Source organism: Salpingoeca rosetta, assembly GCF_000188695.1.
Source record: "Salpingoeca rosetta unplaced genomic scaffold supercont1.42, whole genome shotgun sequence".
Classification (NCBI taxonomy): Eukaryota; class Choanoflagellata; order Craspedida; family Salpingoecidae; genus Salpingoeca; species Salpingoeca rosetta.
This window is the reverse complement of record NW_004754892.1, coordinates 312749-323944: the sequence shown is the minus strand read 5'-3', so window position 1 is coordinate 323944 and position 11196 is coordinate 312749. Positions and strand designations below refer to the sequence as shown.

Genomic DNA, 11196 nt, shown 5'->3' with positions numbered 1-11196 from the left:
TTGAGATGAGCAACGGAGGGAGGGAGAGATATGGGCGACACGACACGACGGCCAGTCAACCCCAGCCAATCCAATCCAGCATCACCGCCGTGTGTTGCCCACTGCAGTCATCATCACAATCACAATCACACACAGGTACAAGCAAAAGGAATGAGCCACTGACGTGTGTGTCACTGTCATGTGATATTACCACCACACGACATCACGTGCATGTGCACACGCACCCCCATCCCCCAACCAACATCATCCGCCCTCCATCCCTCCCTTCCCTCTCCCTCCTTTCGCTCTGCACTCCCACGTCGCCCCATCATCACCATCACCACCACCGTGTCACTTTCCCCTTTGCCCTGATTCCCACCACTCAACACAACCCAACCAACCAAGCAACCAACCGCCAACAATCATCCTCACCTGTGCTTGATGCAGCCAGCCAGACAGCCAGCCGATGGGCCACAGCGAAGCCAGAAAAAGGAACCGCAATCACATGCCACGGCCACCATCGTCATCGCTGATGGAGCAGAAAGGGGAGATGAAAGGGGAAGAGTGGTGGGCACGGGCCGTGTCCTTCCTTGTCTTTATCGGTGCAGCCCCAAACACCGTGCACAGCGCACAGGCACACGCACGGCCATCATCACAGCAGCTCAGCAGCAAGATGCCTGCCTGCCCTGCGTGCCTGCCTGTGAGGCAAGAAGAAACCAACCAGAGACGAACACCGACCGGTGAAGGTGAGGACAACAAGGAGGGACACAAGGGACCACGCATGGGAATATGCAGCTTGTTGTGGGCGGGGTGCATCACCTACACACAAGAACAACGAAGCAAGCACCCAACAAGCAAGCAAGCGAGCAAGCAAGTACAAAATATCACCACATCCAGCACATTCACCATTGCTGCGATACCTGGGTTGGCCGCTGTCTCGATCACGCCTCAACAGCTGCACATCGCATGGGGAAGGCTGATGATGATGATGACACAGAGCAATGGCGATTTGTTGGGAAAAGAAAGAAGGAAATCGGTTGGGGAAACCCGCATACGTCCGCCTACAGCCACGCACACATGCACACGCACATTTGAGTTGTGTGATTGGTTCATGTGAGACGCACGTCAGTGCAACCACCCCACAGCCAATGACTGCTCTGGTGTGTTGGAATGTATGTGTACATGCGTGCGTGTACGTGCGAATGAGAACTACCGCACACACACACACACAGCCCCAGCGTCTCACCTCGTGCCTTCTTCTCTGGCACATTTGTGTGTGCGTGTATCGCCCTGGTCGTGTCATGAGGGCTTGGGAAGAGATCGGCCACTGCCCTGTGCAAATCACACACATGTGCACATGCGCAAGCACAAACAACCAAATCAGCAACAACAACACGACGCAGTGAGCCAGCATGGCAGAAACAAACCACATCCACCTCCTTTGCCACATTCACATCACCCACATCATCACCTGTGCACGCACATGTCACATGTCCACAGACAGACACCACCACCACGACCACCACCACAAGCAGCACACCTGCACATGCGTGTGCGTGCGCCGTGTACATCCACCACAAATCACTCACCACCACCAGCAGCGTCGTCACGCGAGGCAACGGCACATCGACGCACATCACACCCTGTGTGTGTGTGCGCGTGGAGAAAGCGGTGAGTTGTCGCAGAATCAGGCTGTCAACGACAGCAACACCCATCGCCACCAGCACCAACAGGCTCAACGACATCCAACCAGCGCTTCACAATCACACACATATACATGCTGTTGTTCACACCCAACACATCACACGCCACCCACGTCACCAACACCACCATCATTCATCTCACCTCCACATCCACGGTCGCAGTCGCTGCTGTTGGTGACCAATGACGACGAAGAGCAGGTGGAGATGGACGAGAGACAGAGGGCCAGTGCATCCAAATGCAGCCACACATCATCAGCTGTTGTTGTTGCTGTTGTTGCTGGTGGTGGAAACGGCGAAAACAAACGGCCCCTTGCCACGCCGTGTCCTTTGCTTGCTCGCTCGGCTGCTTTGCTTGGTCGGTTGGACGGAGACGGGATGCATGGCCCTGTGTCCAAATCAATCGAAAAGGAGGAGAAGAAGAAGAAAAGACACATGAGTGGACAGAACAGACAAGGAAAGAGGGAGGCGAAGAAGGAAACACAACATGTCAACCAACACGCACACGCACACACATCTCAGTCGGCCTCTCACCTTCATCATCGTCGTTGGTTCCACCGCTTCATGCGCCTCCTCAACGCTGTGAATTGTGTGTGCACAGACACAAGATGGGAGAGAATGCAGGGGTTAGGTTGATAGCGAAGCATCATCAACCACACGCCAAACCCATCAAACCACGCGCACTTACACACATCCACACGCACGCACACATGTTGTCCCCGCTCATCACCATGCACGCATACGCACACTGCTCACCTCTTCATCAGAGCGACTGATATGTGCAATGTCTGCCTCACGCCAGATTGGGGCTGGTGTCGGCCGGGTGTGATGGCGGCTGTGCCGTCGATGGTCGTGGTGAGGGCGGTGATGACGGCCGAGCTGAGGTAGAAGAGGAGGGAAATGGGGAAGGGTTGATGATGATGATGATGATGTGTGTCATTCATGGCGGCTTCCTTGCCCTCCTGTGATGTGGCCCTGGTGCCCATGCAACCAACACGCAACGACAAGACACAACGATATCATCACACACAAGGCACAGGCATGGCATGTGAGCACAGCAGACGTGTTCACCTTCCGTCCCCTCCTCTGCTTTTCCCCCTCACCCCACGACACACACACACACACACACACACACACACACACACACACACACACACCTGCACATGACTGCGTCGCTGTGGTTGGATGTGCCCACCATGACCATGGACGTGTGTGTCCACAGCTGCTCCTCCCATTCCATCGTGTGTGCACCCGCTCATCATCCTCCAACGATCCTCACGCAGTCGCTCCCCTGCAGCCACAAGCGCACACACATATCGCATGTGAGCTGCACAGCTACACTGCTGCACCAGGCACAGCAGCAGCAACAACAACACATGCACCATGTGCCAACCAAATCATGCGTGATGGGTTCACCTTGCTCACACATATGGGAACACTGCATGAACACAGCGACGGCAGCCGAATCGGGGAAGTTGCACCAGCAGCAGCCAGCATGCTAGCCCGCTTCCAAGTGATGTGTGCTGGTACCTCACCACCTGTGCATGTGCGTGGTTGCAGGGACCGTGGATGGGAACAGAACACAACAGGCACAGAGCAAGCCATCACGTCAGCGCAGCAGAACGAGTGATGGACGTCACACGCACCATGTGCGTGTGTGTGCGTGTGTGTCGATGTGTGTGTCCATCATCCCCCCATCAACCCCTCTTCCTCTTGTTCACTTCACACCATCACCACAACCCCATCCCCACACTCCATCACACAACCAACCAACCACTCATCACCACCCACATACCATGTGTGGGGCGAGTGCAGCTGGCACGCGTGACAAGTATCCTCGACATTTCCTCATCCTGCTGCTTGTGCGTGTGCATCACCTGTGAGTGTGGTTGTGTGCGAGCACCAGCATGGTGAGTGAGTGGAAGGGAAAGAGGGAGCATGGATATGTGCGCAGCTACACCGCTGATGCCACTGCTGATGTTCTGCATGCATTTGTGTGAAGGAGAGAAGAAAGGGAAGAGAGAGAGAAAACAGAAAACAGAAGGGAAGGAACAAGACATGCTGTAACCCATCCATTCCATCCATCCCTCTTCCTCACCACCACCACACACCATCGTCCTCTGTCATCAGCCACACCACACCACACCACACTCACCCAGCATCCCCCACCCCACCCCACCTCATCCATCCATCCAGCCAACACATATCTTCGCCTTCCCTCACCTCTGCTGCTGCCGCTTCCAGCCGAAAATGCAACTTGTGCTGTCGCATCTGCAGCTGCAAGCAGCGGGCGATGGGTTGGTTGGTTGGTTGGTTGGTTGGAGGGATGTGTTCAGCGGCAAGCGGTGGTGGTGGTGGTGCTGCTGCTGCTGCTGCTGCATTGGCGGTGGAGGGTGTGTTGGCTGTTGTTGTTGTTGTGATGGCTGCCAGGGAGGGCGAGAAAGAGAGGGGAATATAAGCAGCAGCTGCAAGGTGGAGAATGTGCAGGTGTGCAGGCAGTCGTGTGTGAGAACGACGAGGGAGACGGCGCATCAAGCCAGGCAAAACAAGCAGCCGCACCACACACATGCATGCACATTCATGTGGGACAACGAGGGGAGGCAGGAGCAGCAGAGACAGCGACCACAAAACACGCACACTGGTGCTGTGCGCATCACACACACACACACGTGCAGTGATGCACTCACGTTGCTCATCGCTTGCTTGTTTGTGGTCTGTGTTGGTGTTGCTGCTTCCGCAGCCGCACAGCGTGGCTGGATGGTCATCACATGGCAGCGCCCGTCTGTTCATCCCACCACAGCAGTGGTGGTTGATGGAGGGAGGGGGAGGGTGACAGCTGCTGGCTCAAAGGGCCCTCTGTGTGGCGACAGCAGAAAGAAAGAGAACAAAACGAGAAGGGTGGTGGGTGGTGATAGTGGTGGTGAGGATGGGAAGGAGGGAAGGATGTGAGCAACCACACAAGAAAATGAGGAGGTGGTGATGATGGCGTGTGGGTGGGTGGAGAAGAGAACACGGACGTCGACACACACACTGACACACATACACACACACACACCTGCCACGCGTTCTCGCCACTAAACAGGTTGATCCTGGCAGACTCCAGCGCTGACAGCAGCAAAAAGCGCAGACAAGACACACGAGTTGGCAGATGGTGAGAGTGGTTGAATGGACACGAGAACAAGCAAGCAACGCACACACTACACCACGAACGTCGCCACACTCACTCGACAGCCTCCTGTCCCAATGACTCACTCCCTCACCTGTGTGCACTTGGGTGGAGAGAGACTTGAAGAACTCCTCAAACACAAACACAACGCGTCTCTGCATCATCCCTACCACCTCATCAGGGGTCGACCGCAGGACCCTCGGAAGCTAACCGCAGTTGTATGTATGTGTGTGTGTGTGTGTGTGTGTGTGTGTGTGTGTGTGTGTGTGTGTGTGCGACGTGACATGCAAGCCATCACCAAACACAATCCCCATCAAAACACACCACCCCTCATGCATCGCTTCACATTCCCATATCACCGATCTGTCACCACACCTCGAGGAGCCTGTGCTCGGGGAATGCGAATGCTGAACGTCTCCCAGTCCAGCAGGTCCTGATAGGGCTGCAAGCATGCAAAAAAGCAAACACCAGAACCTCACATTACAGCACCATGAGTGACGGGAGGGGCACATCTCCACACACACACACACACACACACACACACGCACACACACACACACGCACGCACACACACACACACACACACACACACACACACGCACACACACACACACACAGCACGTAGTGATCGACGACAATGACGGGGATGGCACCAGCACGTAGTGATCGACGACAATGACGGGGATGGCACCAGCAGCCACGATCAACGAGGCATGCAAGGGGGTGACAGGAGGTGGAAGGTGGGTAAGAGCACAAACAGGACCGAAATCGTTTGCAACACACACACACACACACACACACACACACACACACACACACACACACACACACACACGCACGCACGCACGCACGCATCAAGGGGTGATAGCCAAATCCTTCCACGATGAGCCCAAACTTGGTCTCCAGCGCCAGCTCCGTGTACGTGTACTTGTTGAACTCTTCCTCTGCCTGCTTACATGAGGGGTCATATCCAACCTTCCCCCTCACGGCCCATGCGCTCTTCGCCAAACCACCGGCACGCGCACACCAACACAATGTCCCTGCGCACACGCACGCAAACACAGGCGATGTGTGTGTGTGTGTGTGTGAGGTGGTTCCAGACAGATACACACACAGCACCAAAACAAGTTGACTCCGAGGCAACACACAACACACGCACACGGAACGAAGTAACACACAACACTCGCACGCGAAGCACACCTCACCTGTCGTTGTGCAGCTTGGGGAGGTGGTTGCGCATGGCATCAGAATGAGCAGACTTGATAGTGCGTCTGCACAACAGGGAAAGAAGGCACACGTCAAGCAGCCGCACCACAACAGGGTTGGAGTGAGATTGCAGTCACGGCACAACAAGAGCGAGCGGTGGTGCAATGAGCGACACCAGCCCCTCTAAACCCAGCAGCAGCAGCAGTGAACATCGTACCACGTCACAACACACACAGCACACACGTGCATGCACAGACCAGTAGATGACGAGGTATTTCCTGTGTGTGTGTGGGCGAAACGCGTCACTGCTCCGGTGTGAATGAATGTCACCATGGAGAAGAGTGGCATGGACACATCGAGGCCGTCACGGTGGTGGAATTCACTGAGGTTGTGTGATGAGATGGAACAGACAGGATTGGTGAAGCGTGTCAGCATCAGCAGTCGCACATGGTGCGTACCAACCCAAGATGCATTTCCGTTCCAAAACACACACACACACACACACACGCCTACCTGTGTCAGCATCGTGGATTGACGAGGAGGAGGTGATGGACGAGCCAGGGCATGTCATGTGCAAGTCGTTGCCAGCCAACACACACCATCACACCACTTCTGGAACGGACAGCATGGTTGTGTCCACCGCACTTGCGGCTGGATCGACGATGAGGATGAATGGCGAGTTGCATGGAATGCCGTGGCAGGAAAAGGCCATTGTCCGCAGCCACGCCGCTGATCCACTTGCATCCGCCGTGTTGCAGCTCACCAAGCATGGTGGTGTCTGCTGTATTCGTGCTGCGATCAGTGGTCACACCTATCGAGGAGGGTGTTGTGAGCCAGCACGCCGCCTGCAGTGCCCACATGGCTCAACCGGCTTGCAGACTGTTGATGGTGGTCGTTTCATCCACTGCTGCTGTCACCGCTGCTGTTGCTGTTGTTGTGGATGGGCTGATGATGAGCACAGAGGTGGTGGGAGTTGCATCAAAAGGAGGGATGCCGTAGATGAGGCTGTTGCTGGCGACGACGCCACAATCACCAATCGCAGTTGCCAGTGTCCTTGCCGAGTGCATCTTGGATGCTGTTGCCAGACGGTGGGCTGACTGACAGTGTTTGTGGCTTGTCACACATGTGTATGCAACGGCCAAGAAGGAGACTTGTTTGTGGCTGTTCACTGCCTGCCTGCTGGCTGGCTTGCCATGCACTTGTCGTGCTTTTGTCCCGGTTGTAAGCAGCACAGCAGTTGTTACCCCATTCCCTGTCGTTCCTCCACGCAGAGCACTGCTCCTGTCAAGCCGTTCGCCTCTGCGTGTGCGTGCATGTGCGTGTCTGTGCGTGCTTGTGCGTGTCTGTGTGTGCGCCTTCCATCACAGCAGTGAACCCTTTCAACAACAAAGCAGAAAGTGCTGACTCGGCACAATTCTGTTTGTGTTTGTGTTTTGTGGAAGAAGACAAAAAGGAAGATGCGTGCAACGGCAGTGACAGCGCTGCTGTTGGGGTTGGTGGCTGTGTGCTGTGTGTGCTGTTCAGCCACTGTGGCGAGCGTCGTCCAAGCTCACGTACAATGCATCAAGGTGTGTGTGTGTGTGTGTGTGTGTGTGTGTGTGTGTGTGTGTGTGTGTGTGTGTGTGTGAGTGTGTGTGTGTGTGTGTGTGTGTGTGTGTGAAACGAGTTGCGTGCCCATCCCCTCCTTCCATCGCTGCGCTCACCTACCAACACCTCCCCCCCACACACACACACACCACACCACCCCCCCCCACACACACACTCGCACACACCGCGCTGACAATCGGACGTTTGCGTTTGCTGGCAACATGGCGCAGACACCCATGACGTGTGAGGCGTGTGCCACGCTCTGCTACACCTTAAACTTTTTCGCTCAGCACCGTTGAGTACGGCTACCAATGCTACTTCTGCGAACACCCAAGCTGAATTCCACCGCGCAGTCTCGGCGGTGTGTGTGTGTGTGTGTGTGTGTGTGTGTGTGTGTCTGTGTGTGTCTGTGTCTGTGTGACTGTGTCTGTGTGTGTGTGTGTTTGTGTGTCTGTGTGTCTGTGTGTCTGTGTGTCCGTGTGTCTGTGTGTCTGTGTGTCTGTGTGTGGTGCACATTAGTGTCAGCATTCACACCCCCCCCAACACCCACACACACATGTCCAGCCTTCCTTCGACTGCAATGAGCCGTGTATGGGGGCTTCGACCGAGATGTGCGGAGCAGCCAATCGCATGAATATCATCCGGGCAAACTGTTACGGCACACCCGTTCCGACAGGTGATCCCAACACACACACCACAGCAATCACACACACACACAACACACAACACAACCACACACACACACACACACACACACACAACACACGCCCTCTCTCTCAGCTCATACGTGTCTGCTGTTGTATTTTGCCTCGTCAGGCCATGCGTGCCTGTCTGCAGCGACGAAGGAGTTGCCGTTCTGCAACACGAGTCTGTCCATCGGTGCCCGCCTCGACGACCTCATTGGACGCCTCAGTCTTCAGGAGATGGCCGGTCTCATTGGCCCCGATCCCGTCACCAGCCCATGCGCCTTCCTTGACTACGGCGTCAAGAGGTGGGAAAGGACATGCAGCGCCCACGCAGTGACTCGTAACTCTGTCTGCTTGTGTTTCTCTCCCGCTTCTTCGTGCCACAGCGGCATCAACCACCACCACCATTGCTCACACGGCCACACCACCTTCCTCTTCATGCTTGCATGTGTGTGTGCATGGGTGCAGGCTTGACATCCCGCCGTATCTGCATCTGGTGGAGACGAACACGGCCGTTGTCTCTGCGTGCATCATCAGCCAGGACAAGTGTGCCACCACCTTCATTGCCCCCACAGGTCTTGGCGCAACCGTCAGTCAGGGTTTGTGTGCGTGTGTGTGTGTGTGTGTGTGTCTGTGTGTGTCTGTGTGTGTGTGTGTGTGTGTGTGTGTGTGCGTCTGCTATGTCGGCTTCTTCTTCTTGATCAAAGCTCCTGTCGTTCATTCCCTCCCTCCTCGTCCCCCACCACCGGTTCTTCGCTTCCAGGTCGTATCCACGGAGATGCGCGCCTTCAACGATCTCAACTGGCACAGAGGTGGCGGCGTCTTGCAGAAGATCGTACTCACAGGTGCCCCCTTCATCACGTGTTGCTGATGCCGGTGCACACACACACACACACACATGCGATCACTCTAGAACAGTCGCACGCATGCCACCAACCCCCTTCACACTCATCCCCACTCACTCACTCACTCACTTTGCAGGCCCACCCACTCGCCTTCACTGCACCCCTCTCAACCTCTGAGACCCGTGCTTGAGCGGTGAGTGCGCTGCTGCTGACGTCACCGGCTGCCAGGACGGCACAGACAAGAAGTACAAGAAAATGACAGCAGGTACGCACACGCATCCACACTCACACATGTGTGTATGCAAACGCACAATCGTGTCAGCGACGCTGTTTCACTTGCGCACTTGATGGTGGACGTGTCATTTACACTGCTGTCACCGCTCCATCGCGGTTTTAGGTTTCAAGCACTTTGACGCGCACTCGGTCGAGACAAACCGCATGGCATTCAACGGGAACATGTCTACCTTTGACTTCTGGGACACCGAGGTATGTGTGTGTGTGTGTGTGTGTCAGCTCGTGCACCTCGCATCAGGCATTTCTTGTCAGTTCGACCACGCCACCATGCCTGCGCCATCCCCCTCACCTCCCACTTCCTCGTCTTCATCCCGCTCCCCTCTGCCATGTGTCTCATGTGCAGTACAAGCACGGGCACTCGCTGCCATGTGTTCGAACGCCAGCATCAACGGTGTGCCCTCTCCGTGTGCGAACAACATGCTGTTCAACGAGTCGTGCGCGGGCAGTGGAAGTGTGACATGGTGACGATTGGAACAGACTGCGGTGCGATTTGCACACATGGTCAACGCCAACAAGCACGCGTGCGACCCCGTCGACGCCGTCGCGAAGACGCTGAACGGCGGCGCGGACATGGAGCTCTGGGGGACATACTGCACCAAAAACAGCCACTTGGGGCAGGCTGTGCAGCAGAACCGCACAACAGTCCACACAGTGCACAACGCCTTGCGGCAGGTGCTCAAAGATAGCTTCATCACGAGCCAATGGTACGTTTACTTGTGCTGGCTTTGTGTGTGTGTGTGTGTGTGTGTGTGTGTGTGTGTGTGTGTGTGTGTGTGTGTGTGTGTGTGTGCGTGCTTGTCCTCAAAGCCTCTTCTTAGTTTTGTATCCTTGAGATGATCAAGCGGTGCAAGGTTCCTCAACACCTCACAAAAGTGTTGTCATTGCCTCTCACCCCATCCTCCCCTCCACTCCCACTCCCTCCCCTCCAGGCATCGATGAGTGCACGGCCTGCAGACCCAAGCCTCACCTCCAATAACGGCCGCTGCATCAGCGAGTACCCCGATGGCGAGTATGAGCTCGGTAATGGGTGTGCTGAATGCCATTTCACGCGTGTGCTAAGTGCCACTCCACCAAACGCCACCAACTGCCTCAACCTCTGCGACGGCAACTTCACCAGGCGTGCATTACCCATTGCCCTCTCCACTACTACGCCAAGGACCACCGCTGCGTGCCATGCACCACGTGTGGCATGGGCGCCTGGGCCTCGAGCCCATGCTCCTCATCTTCTGACGCCGTCTGCTCTCCCTGGACCGAGTGCAAGCCTGGCCGGAAGGAGTTTGTCTGTCTCTGGCAACGCCGTGCGCGACCGCGTATGCGTGAGCTGCACCCTCGGCATGGAGTACCAGCCGCTGCCGGAACGCGCCTCGTGCTTCCCCACCAGCGTGTGCGAGGAGCCCTTTATCGAGACCATCCCGCCCACGCTCACCACAGACCGCCTGTGCTCCTGCGACACGCTCACCTGCAACAAGCTCGTCACGCAGCTGTTTGAGGAGATGGTGTGCGCCAAGCCCACGGACGAGCAGCTCGACGTGGTGCTTGACGTGTGCTGCTCCAACCAGGGCGAGGATTGCATCCGCGACACCATTCGCCAGATGGACGCCTACGAGGCACGCCACTCCTGCCCAGGCTGCACAGACACGTGCGAGTGCAGCGCTGGCTTCATCCTTGTCTACGACGCCGATTCGGCCGACTGTCGGCGTGCGACAGCGTGACGGAGTTCTCCCCATCCATTG

At 56.2% G+C, this 11196-nt stretch overlaps 3 protein-coding genes across 5 annotated transcripts in view; 1 reads left to right on the top strand and 2 right to left on the bottom strand.

Moving 5' to 3' along the window:
- Positions 1-896: 896 nt before the first annotated feature.
- On the bottom strand, positions 897-2919 carry PTSG_13164 (the record flags this gene model as incomplete). 2 transcript variants are annotated; one of them, XM_004987724.1, is made up of 7 exons in its annotated part: positions 897-1040; positions 1226-1311; positions 1569-1622; positions 1825-2067; positions 2207-2259; positions 2436-2654; positions 2837-2919. In XM_004987724.1, 7 exons carry the CDS (start codon positions 2917-2919, stop codon positions 921-923), a joined length of 858 nt encoding a protein of 285 aa, XP_004987781.1. In that variant the 3' UTR covers positions 897-920. The 2 variants fall into 2 exon arrangements, with proteins under 2 accessions (XP_004987781.1, XP_004987780.1); XM_004987723.1 differs by having other exon boundaries at positions 1226-1306.
- Positions 2920-4523: 1604 nt separating this feature from the next.
- PTSG_11281 (uncharacterized protein) lies at positions 4524-7118 on the bottom strand (the record flags this gene model as incomplete). Its single annotated transcript, XM_004987722.1, has 9 exons — positions 4524-4535; positions 4735-4784; positions 4940-5051; positions 5216-5287; positions 5677-5885; positions 6051-6116; positions 6309-6433; positions 6697-6862; positions 6920-7118. The coding sequence occupies 9 exons, from the start codon at positions 7116-7118 to the stop codon at positions 4524-4526; spliced, it is 1011 nt and encodes a 336-aa protein (XP_004987779.1).
- A 491-nt stretch (positions 7119-7609) lies between these two features.
- PTSG_11280 overlaps positions 7610-11196 on the top strand; it is a gene marked incomplete at both ends in the record, with an annotated part of 6403 nt that continues 2816 nt past the window's right edge. The window contains 11 exons of one of the 2 annotated variants that reach the window (XM_004987721.1): positions 7610-7619; positions 7929-7999; positions 8203-8314; positions 8455-8629; positions 8793-8913; positions 9088-9169; positions 9348-9434; positions 9567-9655; positions 9941-10135; positions 10393-10483; positions 10673-11130. In XM_004987721.1, the coding sequence (XP_004987778.1) occupies positions 7610-7619; positions 7929-7999; positions 8203-8314; positions 8455-8629; positions 8793-8913; positions 9088-9169; positions 9348-9434; positions 9567-9655; positions 9941-10135; positions 10393-10483; positions 10673-11130 (1491 nt within the window). Of the gene's footprint in view, positions 7620-7928; positions 8000-8202; positions 8315-8454; positions 8630-8792; positions 8914-9087; positions 9170-9308; positions 9435-9566; positions 9656-9940; positions 10136-10392; positions 10484-10672; positions 11131-11196 lie in introns of those variants that run through there. The other variant, XM_004987720.1, reaches the window with a different exon arrangement.